Source organism: Bison bison, unplaced genomic scaffold (genome assembly GCF_000754665.1).
Source record: "Bison bison bison isolate TAMUID 2011002044 unplaced genomic scaffold, Bison_UMD1.0 scf7180017864043, whole genome shotgun sequence".
Classification (NCBI taxonomy): Eukaryota; Metazoa; Chordata; class Mammalia; order Artiodactyla; family Bovidae; genus Bison; species Bison bison.
The window spans coordinates 8,303,838-8,316,531 of record NW_011494615.1 but is presented as its reverse complement, the minus strand read 5'-3'; the positions used below and the strand labels follow the sequence as shown (position 1 = coordinate 8,316,531).

Genomic DNA, 12,694 nt, shown 5'->3' with positions numbered 1-12,694 from the left:
TGAGGTCACAAAGTACTGGCATCACCAAGGCTCAAGCCTTGTTCTGCTCTGCAGCACCTGAAGGTCTCCTCTGGTGGTATTTGAGGAGGGGTCAAGGAGGGCCAGGGGGAGACACCCACTGTCTTGGGGTGTGTGGAAGTGGGAAGATGACCAAGAAGAAAGTGCTTTAAAGCCCCACCACCCAAGCCGGGTCATTCAGATCTGCATCTCCTAGGTCCTGGCCGCCTACTCCCATCTGAAAACAGTTTTTCTAACCTGACCTTCCCCGCCTCCCAGATCAGAAAGCAGAGGCCCAAAGAGACACAGTTTCTTGTTGGCGAAAGCAGCAGGTATTTAAGCACACTTTGGTAAGACATCACAGGGGTGTACAGATTAAATTTGCCTTTCCAAGTCTTTGTATTGATTAATCCTTATCGTAGCTGCTGGCTACATTTCTTGTCAGATCTCTTTTCCAGGCTACGTCTGGGTCTGATGGATAAGTCCTAGACCAAGTTCATTCTTCTATGTCTCACCACCTCTGTGGAATGTGCTTCAAGTGGAAGAACTCCTCTAGACAGATGGTGAACTCTGATTTCTTCCCACTGAACAGGGACCGAAGCTCCTGAATCTTGCATAAGCAGGGTTTGGTCACCCCCTAGTGGATAAATGGAAAAGGTGGCCATGCTTGCTGAATAGAAATGCTGCTGATAATTGCTTTATAATATTGTAAAGCAGTTACCTTCCAATTAAAAGAAATCAAAAAAAGAAAAAATAGATTATTAAATTTAAGATACATACATTTGCCATATGGATGGAAAATTTCTTGAAATCTAATTTTAACTATCTACCATGTAAACTGGTATGTGATAAAACATAATTGTTGATGATTACTAATAGAAACTTGGGCTTCCTTGGTGGGTCAGCTGGTAAAGAATCTGCCTTCAGTGCAGGAGACCCAGTTTGATCCCTGGGTCGGGAAGATCCCCTGGAGAAGGGAATGGCAACCCACTCCAGTATTCTGGCCTGAAGAATTCCATGGACAGAGAAGCCTGGCAACCTACAGTCCATGGGGTCGCAAAGAGTCGGACACGACTGACACAATAGAAACTCAAAAAAAGAGAAGCACTGCTGATCTGTGACGTGGGGGTGACTCTAAACAAAGCTCCACTGGTGTTGGGAGCTGTCATCTTGAGTGTGTGGTTCTTTGATGGTGCAGAGAAGAGGTACAGGCTTATTGTTCTGTCACCTCCTGTGGCCCAATATATTAGTAATCTGACTTATTTGCAACAATGCAGGAAACAAATAAAACAACAGTATGTGCACGTGTGTGTATTTCCTGATGCAGAGAGTAAGTACGATGGTCCACAGCGGTGGTCCCCACCCTTTTTGGCACCAGGGATCAGTTTGGGGCTGATCCAACCACATTACATTTATTGCACGCTCTATTTCTATTATTATTATATCAGCTCCACCTCAGATCATCAGGCATCAGATGTCAGAGGTTGGGGACCATTGGTCAACAAGATTGGCTAAATTTTTTCTATAAAGGGCCAGGTGGTAGATACTTTAGGCTTTGCAGCCAAAAACCATGGACCCTGTCATCATAGCATGAAAACAGCCTTAGATGGTGCTTAAATGAATGAGCATTGGCTACATTTGTGGACTGTACGTAACAGGCAGTGCGCTGAGGGTAGCCATGGACCACTGTTATCAACCCCTGTGCAGAAGAAGGAACTGGACTGTGTTCATCTCTCACACGAGGTAGTCAAGTCCCCAGGGGCCGGCACGCACGCCCTGCTCGCCACTGGACCCTTGAGCACCCAGCACTGCATCTGGCTTGCAGCAGAGATGCTCTGGTGTCAGCCTCTGTTGGGTCTCCACTGTGGCCTGCAGGTTTCCTCTAGTTGTGGTGAACAGGCCTCTCTCATCGTGGAGCAGGGGCTCTCGCTCACGCAGACTGAGTAGTTGTGCTGTGAGGGCTTAGTTGCTCCTTGGCATGTGGGTCTTAGTTCCTGGACCAGGGATCGAACCTGCGTCCCCTACAGCACTGGACCACCAGGGAAGTCCCTGCCTGCTCAGTCTTCATCTGCTTCTGACCATCCAGATGTGGTTGGGACCTTGTGCTTAAAGGTCTTGTATCAGCCTAGTTTCCTTGTGTAGAACTTGTCACGGTTCATAGTCAGATATCCATTGGTGGACCTTCTCCAGAGGCAGAAATGTCTGCTCCACTCACCATGACACCACCAGAGCACACTCAGTGAGCTTTTTGATTGCATGTTGTCACATGTGTGTGGAAGAGGACACCACTCAGCATGGTCATACTGTTCGGTTCTTTCTTGCAGGACGCCTAAGAGTAAATCTACAGGAGCTGGTCTCCAGTGGTACTTTATTGCAAGGAATCAATATGGTAAATGATTTCAAGCCCAATGAGGTATTTCAGAGGTGTGCTGAGCTCACCTGCTGGATCAGCGCAGCTCCGAGGGGCAAAGGCAGCTGGGAACAGCTGGTACATTGCTCCCAGGGCAGCCTAGTTCATCATCAGAAGTCACCTGTCTGTTTTGAAGACTGAAAGACAAATGGTAATCATGCTGGTTCCAGGCTAAGGTCAGAAAGAAATCAGCCAGGCGGTAGTGCCTAGAAAAAGCCCTGGCTCATAAAAGACGCTCAGTACACATTTGAATAAACGAGACCCTTTGAACTCCTCTCTGCAGCAGAACAGCTGTCACAAGGCTCAGAGGCTTCACAGGCAGGAGAGTCCTCATGGACAAATTCAGCGTCATTTTTCAAAACCTAAGGCATCTGTTTCCTTGGTTTGCAGGACATAGGGTATGGCAGCTGTGCGTGGGCGAGCACACGCAGAGGGCCAGCCGGGCTCAGTGACAGCCTCAAGAGGTCACCAGGTGGAAGGCTTTCAATGTAAAAAAGTTTTTCTTCATAGAAAAGCATGGATATCTGATACCATTTGGGGGTGGGAGTGGGGATGGGGCAAGGACTCTTATTCCTCAAGGTAGTAATTGAAGAATTCAGTTCACTGCATCATCTCTATTGCTTTTCTTCTTAAAAATATATTTATTTAGCTGTGCTGAGTTTTAGTTGCAGCATGTGGGATCTTTAGTTGTGGCAGAAAAACTCTTAGTTGTGACATGTGGGATCTAGTTCCCTGACCAGGGATCGAACCAGGCCCCTTGCGTTGGGAGCTCAGAGTCTTAGCCACTGGACCACCAGGGAAGTCCCATCCCTATTGCTTTCCTCCTCGATATCATTTGTTCAGGTCAGTATCCAATATTTATTATCATCTGTATGTAAATATTAGAGTCACATATTAGAGTGAACTCGTAACTACAAACAACTCCTGTGGTTTCTTTTGGTTTTCACTAAAGTCAGTAACATGCATAATTTTTAAAAATTTGCTCACTTGTCTTTGTAGCTAATTGCTCTCACATTTGTCCAGTAGCCTTTCAGTAAAGTCTCCCACAAGCCAGTCCCATCAGATAATCAGAGTTCTCATTTTTCACTTGGACAAATTTCTCCAGGGGATCTCCCTTCACCTTGAAACTCCTGCCTTTCTGTTGGGTTGAATGTCTTGTTCCCTGGATCCCTTATCGTCCTCTTTCTTGGCTTCCTCCCTCACTTGGGGTGGAGCAAGTTCCCCAGTAGTCTCACCAGGTGCAAAAGTAGGGAAAATAACATTCAGCGCGGTGCTGACGGCCGTCACCATGCCTGTCTTTTGAGTCACTTGGCTCCAGTCTGACCTGGTTACCATCCATGCCTGGGTGCCTGTCATGTCTAGATTTCCCCTCCTCTGGGGGCTTACCAGAGTTCTGTTGGCTTACTCTTTTGTTCCTCCTTTAGAGTTTATGCCCTCATTTTGTTGGGTCATATCCTTCTAGATTCCTGAGAAAGAATGTATGGAAGGTAGATTTTTTTTAGACATTGCGTATCTGAAAAAAAAAAAAACACAGTGTCTGCCTCTTGCTCTTCATTGGTAATTTTCCTGGGTCATTTCTGGGTTAGAAATCACTTTCCCATCTGAAACCATTTGCCATTATTTTCTAACATCCTGTCTGCTTTTGGAAAAAGTGAAAAGCCATTCTGGTTTCTGATCCTTGGTGGGTCTTTGGTTGTTTGAAGCATCTTTGCACCTGAGGTTCTAAGATTTCATGCCGAGCCTCAGTTGAGTCTGTTTTCATCCATTGTGCTGGGTACTCGGGGGAGCCCCTTCTAGGTGGACATTCATCCAAGCTTCAGAAAAATGTTACTTTTGTCTCCTTTCCTATTCATCTCATTCTGATGAAAGTTTTCAAAGGGTTTAGGAAAGGAACAAAATTAGATTCGTGTGTTCATTTTGACATCTTTCCCCCCAAACCTAAAATATATGCCAAAACTATAGGAATTGGCCCTGGCATAGCAGTGCCAGGTGGAGGCAACAGGGCTTCCCTGGTGGCTCAGCGGTAAAGAACCTGCCTACCAATGCAGGAACACAGGATATGCAGGTTCAATCCCTGGATCGAGAAGATCCCCTGGAGGAGGAAATGGCAACCAGCTTCAGTATTCTCGCCAGGAAAATCCCATAGACAGAGGAGCCTGGTGGGCTAAGGTCCTTGGGGTCGCAAAGAGCTGGACACGACTGAGCGACTGAGCACAGCACATTAACAGTCAATACAGACGAGTAGAATAGAATAAAGATTTCAGACACTGACCACCAGTATGTGATAATGGATCACCTGACCATTTGCGAGAAAGAAATAAAATTGAACCGTCTTCACCCCATTTGTAGAACTCAGTTCTAGTTTGTTTACAGATTAAGCAAACACACAAAGCTCTCAGAAAATATCAGAGAATATTTTTATGATATTGGTTCTGAGGAAGCCCTTCCTAAGCACATAGGAATAAAAGAAAGCTCAACCTATTAATTGTGTAAAAATTTTAAACTCCCATGTGACTGAAGACTGAAGTCTAAAAAGTAAACTGGATGGGAAAAGATTGCCGCCTGTGTTGCTGGTTACCGTTCCTGTTATGTAAATATTTCTACAGATCAGTAAGGACATGATTTTGTACAAATATCAGTAAATCAGAACTGGAAGTGGCTAATAAGCCTTTGAAAAGATGCTCTTCCATCCTCACAACTGATCAGGACAACGCGAACTAAAAGAAGAAGGATCCTGTACATCACTGGTTCTTAGTGTGCAGTCCCTGGACCAAGAGCACCGTTTGGGAATTTGTTAGAAACGCAGATTCTCAGGTCCCTTCCTAGATCTACTACTGATCACAAGCTCTGGCACGGAGCCTCTTCGCCTGAGGGTTAGTGAGCCTTTCCGGTGGTTCTCTGATGTTGAGAACTGGTGCTGTGAAAACACAGTGGTCAGTGTCATGGATGAGACTCACGTCGCTGAGTGAGAGAAACCACGCATGGGGGTGTGGCCGGTAAGATTCCATGCGTTTCAAGTTCCAGACCAGGGATGGTAGAAACCAGGGGACTTGCTCCCCTCGGAGGAAGGAAGAAGTTAACTGGGAGTGAGGGTGGAGCCCCCAGGTGCCCTGTTTCTTGAGATGGATGCTGGTGACACAGGTTAGTCCAGTTTGTGAAAATCCATGGAGCTGTTCGCTTAGGGTTTGTGCACTTTACTCTGCACTGTACTTCAGCCAAGCAGTGAAAGGCAAAACATGAGCTCTCTCTCTCTCTCTTTTTTTTAAAATCAGGTTTTTAATCATTTACAACCTGGGCATTTAATGAGGTTGGAAAGGAAGAGCCGGCATGCTCTGATGAGATGAGTTAGCACAAGACTTTTAATGGCTAATTTGACAGTACTTCTGAAGCTTAAAATAGCCTAGAAATTGCATTTATAAGACTATTATCCGGGAATTTGGGTTTGCAGGGATATACATTGTATAAGAATGTTCCCTGGACATGTTTTGTAGAAGCATAAAGGTGACAACTTAAGTTTTTCTCCATAGGGAGCAGGTCCCATGAATTATGGAAAGCTGGGCCGCTGTTAGAATCGACGCAGATCTGGAAGGAGGGCCTCCGTGGTACGGCTGACCCAAAGACAGAAGTCATAGGCATCATATACCGAGTGATCCATATTTTTAAAGGAAAAAGAAAAGGATTTGCAGGTGGTAATGATAGTGATAAATGCAAGCGAAAGAAGTTAAGAAGGGTAGACATAAAATTTTTATGTTGGTTTCTCTTGAGAATTTACAGCTGGTAGCTGGGGTTATAACTTCTTTGTGTGCTTTATATATGCTTCGTCTTCTGCCAGGTTCAGTTCTGCCTGCATTTATCACTTTCAAAAGTTTTTTTTAGGTCTCAGATTTACCATTCCAAAAAAAGTGTTAGCCTAAATAATGCTTGTCAGTGAAAAACAAACAGTATTTTTGAAGTCTAAGCAAATAAAGATGAAGAGTTTGTCTTAAATACACACACACACACACACACACACAAGTCTAAGCAAATAAAGATGAAGAGTTTGTCTTAAATACACACACACACACACACACACCAGGAGATGAGCGTTTTTGTAGAGTGGTTTTCATCAGCGTTGGTTATAGTGAGAGACAAAAGTTGCTTCCGGGTGTGTTTCAGTTGCCCAAGAAATTCTCTCGAGTAGGAATTCTTGAAGACAATTTTCAAGAAAACTGTCTTTTCTTGACAGTTCTTTTCCTGTGTTTGCTGATGAGATCTTGGGTCAAATATTCCTACTCTTTGACAGACTGCTCAGTTAGAGATATCGTCCTTGTCTGTAAAAGATGACCACTGCTAGCTCGTTAGAGCATCTCTGGACAGTGGACCCCACTTGCTTTTAATAATGAAAAGCATTTTCACATTCAGAGTCAAGAGCTCTTAGTTAAGCCCATGTAGCTGCAGTTGACTCATTGGAAAAGACTCTGATGCTGGGAGGGATTGGGGGCAGGAGGAAAAGGGGACGACAGAGGATGACATGGCTGGATGGCATCACTGACTCGATGGACGTGAGTTTGAGTGAACTCCGGGAGTTGGTGATGGACAGGGAGGCCTGGCGTGCTGTGGTTCATGGGGTCACAAAGAGTTGGACACAACTGAGTGACTGAACTGAACTGAACTGAGGTGGATGTGAGCTTATCCTGGCAACTCTCAAACCCTTGCACGCTCCTGGAGAGACACCAGCCCCACTAGCAGTGGCTCCTCCCATGGTTATTTCCTGGGTGAATCCTCAACAAAGGACCCTTCCCACCCCTTCAGTTTGAATCAAGAAGCCCGTGATGTTATTTCAGATTCTGCCATGCCAGATGACGTGTGTTACCTGTCCTATTGATACAATGGAAAGTCACATCTGTGTGTGTAGGTTACCTGTCAGTTATGATGAATTCTGGACCATAACCCCAGGGGTGTGAGTCTTGACGCTTTCTGGAGTTTTTATCCTGTTTGATACTTCTTCGCTTTCAGTAAATTCCTTTGCCACAGGTATGAGCCCCAAAATACATAAACGCTTCTTTGGATCCACATACGACATGGGGCAGATAAAAGAACCTCAGCTTTCAGCTCCAAGGAGGGAAAGTAGCAGTGTTCAGAGTCTACTCTCTGCTCCCCAGTACAGACATCCAGACTTGGGCAGGGAGGTGGGCTTGTCTCCATGAGCACTTTCAAAGGTCCCCCAGAAACCTGTCTTAGTGATGCTCACTAAATGATGCTCACACGAAGTCTTCCTTCCTAAAGCAGGGCCTGAACTCTTCCCCTGGACCATCCACTTCTAATCCCATCCTGAGGTCCCAGGCTCGCTCCAATGAGATAGGTTGTAACCTGAGCCCAGGTCAGCCCTGCTAACCTGTTCGTATATTTCATCTTTTCAGCTGAGGAGGTGACACCCTAATCCACTGAGGAGTTTTTCCAGAGACTTGGGTGTAATTCCATTTTATTGTAACCTAGTCCATCAAAGCCGTGAAGGTCCTGACTCCTTCTGAAATTTGCCTTGAATCATTCACTTCCTAGTACTCACCAGCGTCTTAATCTTAAACACATTGTCTTCTTCTTCCACTTGGATTATTACAACAGTCTCTGAATTTGTCTCTCCAACCCCTACCCAGCCACCTACATGCCCGTTCTTGCCATGTAGCCAAAGTGATCTAACAAAAACTTAACCTGTTCATATCATTGTCTTGCTCAAAACCCTCCCTTAGCTCGTAGGATAAAGTCCAAAGTCCTTAGGTGTCCTGGCCCACAGAATCTGACCATCGCCAAGCCTTCTAACATCTTGTACCCATGTCCTAACATCCTCCACTTTTCTACAGGTTCTAGAAGGCCCTTCCCCTGCAGCTCTCTGCTCGCATCATGCCCTCTGCCTGGGACAGCATCCACCCAGCCGTCTTCATAGCTCTTAGTGGGTCTTCAGGCTCTTCCTCAGCATGGCCTCCTCTGATACTTGCCGTTCCTGCCTGCAAGCTCACAGCCCTGTTAGAGACTCTGGTCACACCCTTTATTTCCTTCATAGCGTGTTCACAATTGTGACTGTTCGCATATCTCCCCTCACGAGGCTCTTAAGTGGTGCATGAGCTAGTCTGCTCGGTTCCTGCCTGGCTCTGTCCTTGGGGCCCATGAGCAAGAAGCCTGGCCTGTGGTAGGTGCTCAGGTGTCAAGGCCGAATGACCAGAGTGATCAGAGTCCGTTTTGTGTCTCATCCCACGGAGAGAGCTGAGACAGGAAGGAAGCTGCTTGCCCTGAGTCATACAGCACCCAGTGCCCACCCCGGACACCTGATGCTATCTCCTGGGGATAGGTTTTAGATGCCAGCGTTCCTGTGACTCAGGAATGAAGTCCTCCCGGGCCCTGGAAGGGGTGGGCGCGAGACGGACACTTCATTGTGGCCTCCCTCCTTGAGAACCAGGAATCCCTACAGCATGGGTCAGCATCCTTCCTCCACTCAGTGCTGATATGACAGAGCTTCGGGCTCGCCCTGCCCTGCCGCAGCGGTGAAGCCAGGCAACTGTTGCTGGAATAAACCCACGGCTTGTTTCTTGTTCCCTTGACAGGTGTCGGGAACAGATTCCAGCCACAGATGTGTGTTGTTTTGTCCGTCTTTATCAGCGGTAACATTTGTTGATTAAATTATTCGTTCATTCATTTATGCGTGCCTGCATCCCACACTATGAGACTTGTGGGATCTGCAGTCCATGGGGTCTCGAAGAGTCAGACACGACTGAGCAACTTCACTTTCACTTTTCACTTTCATGCATTGGAGAAGGAAATGGCAACCCACCCTAGTGTTCTTGCCTGGAGAATCCCAGGGATAGGGGAACCTGGTGGGCTGCCATCTATGGGGTCACACAGAGTCAGACACGACTGAAGCGACTTAGCAGCAGCAGCAGCAGCAGCAGCAGTTGTTCCCTGACTAAGGATCGAGTCCAGGTCCTCACAGTGAGAGTGTCGAGTCCTAACCACTGGACTGCTGGGGAATTCTAGGGCTGGCATTTAAAAATGAAGTTTATCAGCACGTACAAACTTGAGTTTCTGTGTTCTCCTGGGGGTAGGCGGGGAGAAAGATCGAGAAAACCAGCCCACAGCAATTGGTGGGAGCTGGGCAGAGACAAGGCGTGGGCTTCCTGTTTGCCTGGTCTCTGCGCAGCCTGCTCTGCTCCTTCGTTTTACCTTTCTGGTATTTGTGGGAATGTGAGTTTGCCCCCAGTCACATTTGTTACATGTATCCATATGTATGCATGAAAGTTGTAGTTGACACTTTGTCTAATTGTTTTTTTCCTCTGTGTCCACTTCCTCCTCCTCCTTTATTTTCTCTTCCATCTCCCTTTTCCTTCCCACTCCCTCTCCCGCCTGACAGGTTCTGGGACTGCTGGTGTGGACACTCATCGCTGGAACGGAGTACTTCCGGGTCCCTGCCTTTGGCTGGGTCATGTTCGTAGCTGTGTTTTACTGGGTCCTCACCGTCTTCTTCCTCATCATCTACCTAACGATGACCTACACCAGGATCCCCCAGGTGCCCTGGACCACGGTGGTAAGCAAACCACGAGTGTTCTTCCTGTCTGTTGCCCCTTAGGTGGGATGGAGTTTAGTCTTCCAGTCAATTTGCAATGGTCTCCATGCTGGTAAAGCAGAGGGCAAAGCCAGGGAGAGCCCAGCACCAGTGTTTTACACTTGAGTGTGGAGCATCGTGTTGGAAGGTCCAGGAACTCCTTTTAGGCAAAGTAGCCAAGCGGTCCTCAGAAGACTGAACCGAGAGAAGCTCTGTTCTCTTGTCTAACCTCTTGTTTTATTAATTCTCAATCAACAGTGGCACCTGGATACAGGTGTGTCAAGGCACAGCCGCGGTAGATCTTTCATCCTTCCAACCCCTTCTGATGTCGTGGCTTTAACTCTTTGGGCAGCAGAGTTCTTTGATATTGAGATGCAAAGAGTTAGAATGAAAAATGAAAGGCACTGCTAGAACAACGAGGTGTGCTCATATTTGGGAGCAGGAGTGGTCACAAGTGACTGGACTGTTGTCCTGACTCCATGCGGGATGCAGGACAGCAAAGGGAAACACAGCGTGCAGAGATGCGGGCCATGGATAGGTAAGAAAACGTATAGATTACAGAACCGTAATCTGCTTGGACACCAGAACAATACCCTAGACTTTTGGTGACAGAAATTTCTTGCAGTTCTAGAGGCTAGACGTGTAGGATCAGGTGTCAGTAGAGCTGGTTTCTGGTGAGAGCTCTCTTCCTGGCTTGCAGATGCCTGCCAGTCTTGCTGTGTCCTCACATGGCAGAGAGAGAGGAGAGGATGTGAACTCCCTTTCATTTCTTAGAATGAAATGACCCTCCTCTGACCCTAAATACCTCAAAGGCTCCTTAACCGAATACTATCTATCACTATCTATTGCATTGAAGGCTAGGGCTTTAGCATATGAATTTGAGGGAAAAACATTCTCTCCATAATATTCTGCCTACCCAAATCACACCCATCTCACATGCAAAGTGCATTCATCTCAACGTCCCTCAAACTCATTCCAGCATCAACTAAAATCTAGGTCCAAAGTCTCCTTTTAAGGGACTTCCCTGGTGCTCCATTGGTTAAGACTTCACACTTCCAGTGCAGGGGAGCTTGATCCTTGATCAAGGAATTAAGATCCCTCATGCTGCATGTAAAAATAAATAAAACAAAAAATAAAGATAAATCAGACAGGTGCTAATCCTGCTTAAAAAACAACCGCCCCCACCCAAACCAAAGTCTCCTTTAAATATTATCTGTGTCAGATATGGGTGAGACTTGAGGTACAGTTCACCCTGAGGCAAAATTCCTCTCCAGCTATGAACCTGTGAAACCAGGCAAGTTGAGTACTTCCAAAATACAGTGGTGGGACAGACACTCCCGTTTCAAAAGGGAGAAATAGTAAAGAAGGAAGGGGTGACAGGTCTCCAGCAAGCCCAGAAAGTTACAAGGCAAATTCCATCTGATCTTAAGGCTCCATAATCATCCTTTTGGTTCAGTGTGCTATCTTCTGGATCCACCTGGAGAGCACTATCATCCCAGTGCCTCTGCAGGGTCCCTCCCAGAAACCAGAGAGGTAGCCCCACCCTTTGAAACTGAGGAGGAACCAGCCTGCCCAGTGGGCCCATGACAGGAGTGCCAGCCCCGATGATCTCTGAATCGCCTTTCTTTTTGTGAAAGATAAAGCTGTGTCACAGGCATATAGTTCTGTGGTTCTGTCCTACAGAATCCAAGAAGGTCAGCACCCCTCCTTCATTCTGGCCTATCTCCATCCCCTTCTGTTCTAACTGGCAGTGTTTCTACTGGTATAATCCCTTACTTATTCATGGCTTCTACTGAGATTATTATTCAATTGCTAAGTCATGTCCAACTTTTTGTGACCCCATGGGCTGCAGCACACCAGGCTTCCCTGTCCTTCACCATCTCCCGGAGTTTGCTCCAACTCATGTCCACTGAGTCGACGATGCCATCCAACCATCTCATCCTCAGTTGCCCCCTTCTCCTGCCTTCAGTCTTTCCCAGTATCAGGGTCTTTCCCAGTGAATCTGTTCTTTGCAATCAGGTGGCCAGAGTATTTGGAGCTTCAGCATCAGCCCTTCCAATGAATATTCAGGGTTGATTTCTTTTAAGATTGACTGGCTGGATCTCCTTGCAGTCCAAAGGACTCAGGAATCTTTTCCAACACCACGGTTCCAAAGCATCAGTTCTTCAACACTCAGTCTTCTTTATGGTCCAACTCTCACATCCATATATGGCCACTGGAAAAACGATAGCTTTGACTAGACAGACCTTTGTTGGCAAAGTAGTGTCTGCTTTTTAACACGCTGTCTAGGTTGGTCATAGTTTTTCTTGTTACAGCCACACTTTAATTCTAGTTCCAAAATCTGTACCCAACTCTCTGCCCCAAATTCTGTATTCATCGGGGTTCTCTAGAGAAATAGAAGTAATAGAATGTTTATCTATATAAAAAGATTTGCTCCAAGAATCGGCTCATGGGCTTATGGAGCCTGAGACATCCCAAGACCTGCAGACAGCAAGTTGGAGGCCCAGGAGAGCTAATAGGCCTGAGAACCAGGAGAGCTACTGGTGTAAGTTCTAATCCAAAAGCTAGCAGGCTTGAGACCCAAGAAGACCTGAAGTTTCAGTTGAAGTCCAAAAGCAGGAACAAAGACTGGTGGTCCGAGCTTAAGCCAGTCTGGCAGGAGTTCCCTCTCACTCACAGGGAGGCCAGCCTTTTTTTGTAGTCAGGCCATTACTGAC

At 46.6% G+C, this 12,694-nt stretch overlaps 1 protein-coding gene across 1 annotated transcript in view; it reads left to right on the top strand.

The window, feature by feature from the left end:
• The window catches only part of CMTM8 (CKLF-like MARVEL transmembrane domain containing 8), a 29,563-nt gene that overhangs the window by 12,656 nt on the left and 4,213 nt on the right, over window positions 1–12,694 (top strand). The window contains exons 5-6 of the mRNA XM_010835586.1: window positions 5,935–6,137; window positions 9,786–9,959. Of these exons, the coding sequence (XP_010833888.1) occupies window positions 5,935–6,137; window positions 9,786–9,959 (377 nt within the window). The remainder of the gene's footprint in view (window positions 1–5,934; window positions 6,138–9,785; window positions 9,960–12,694) is intronic.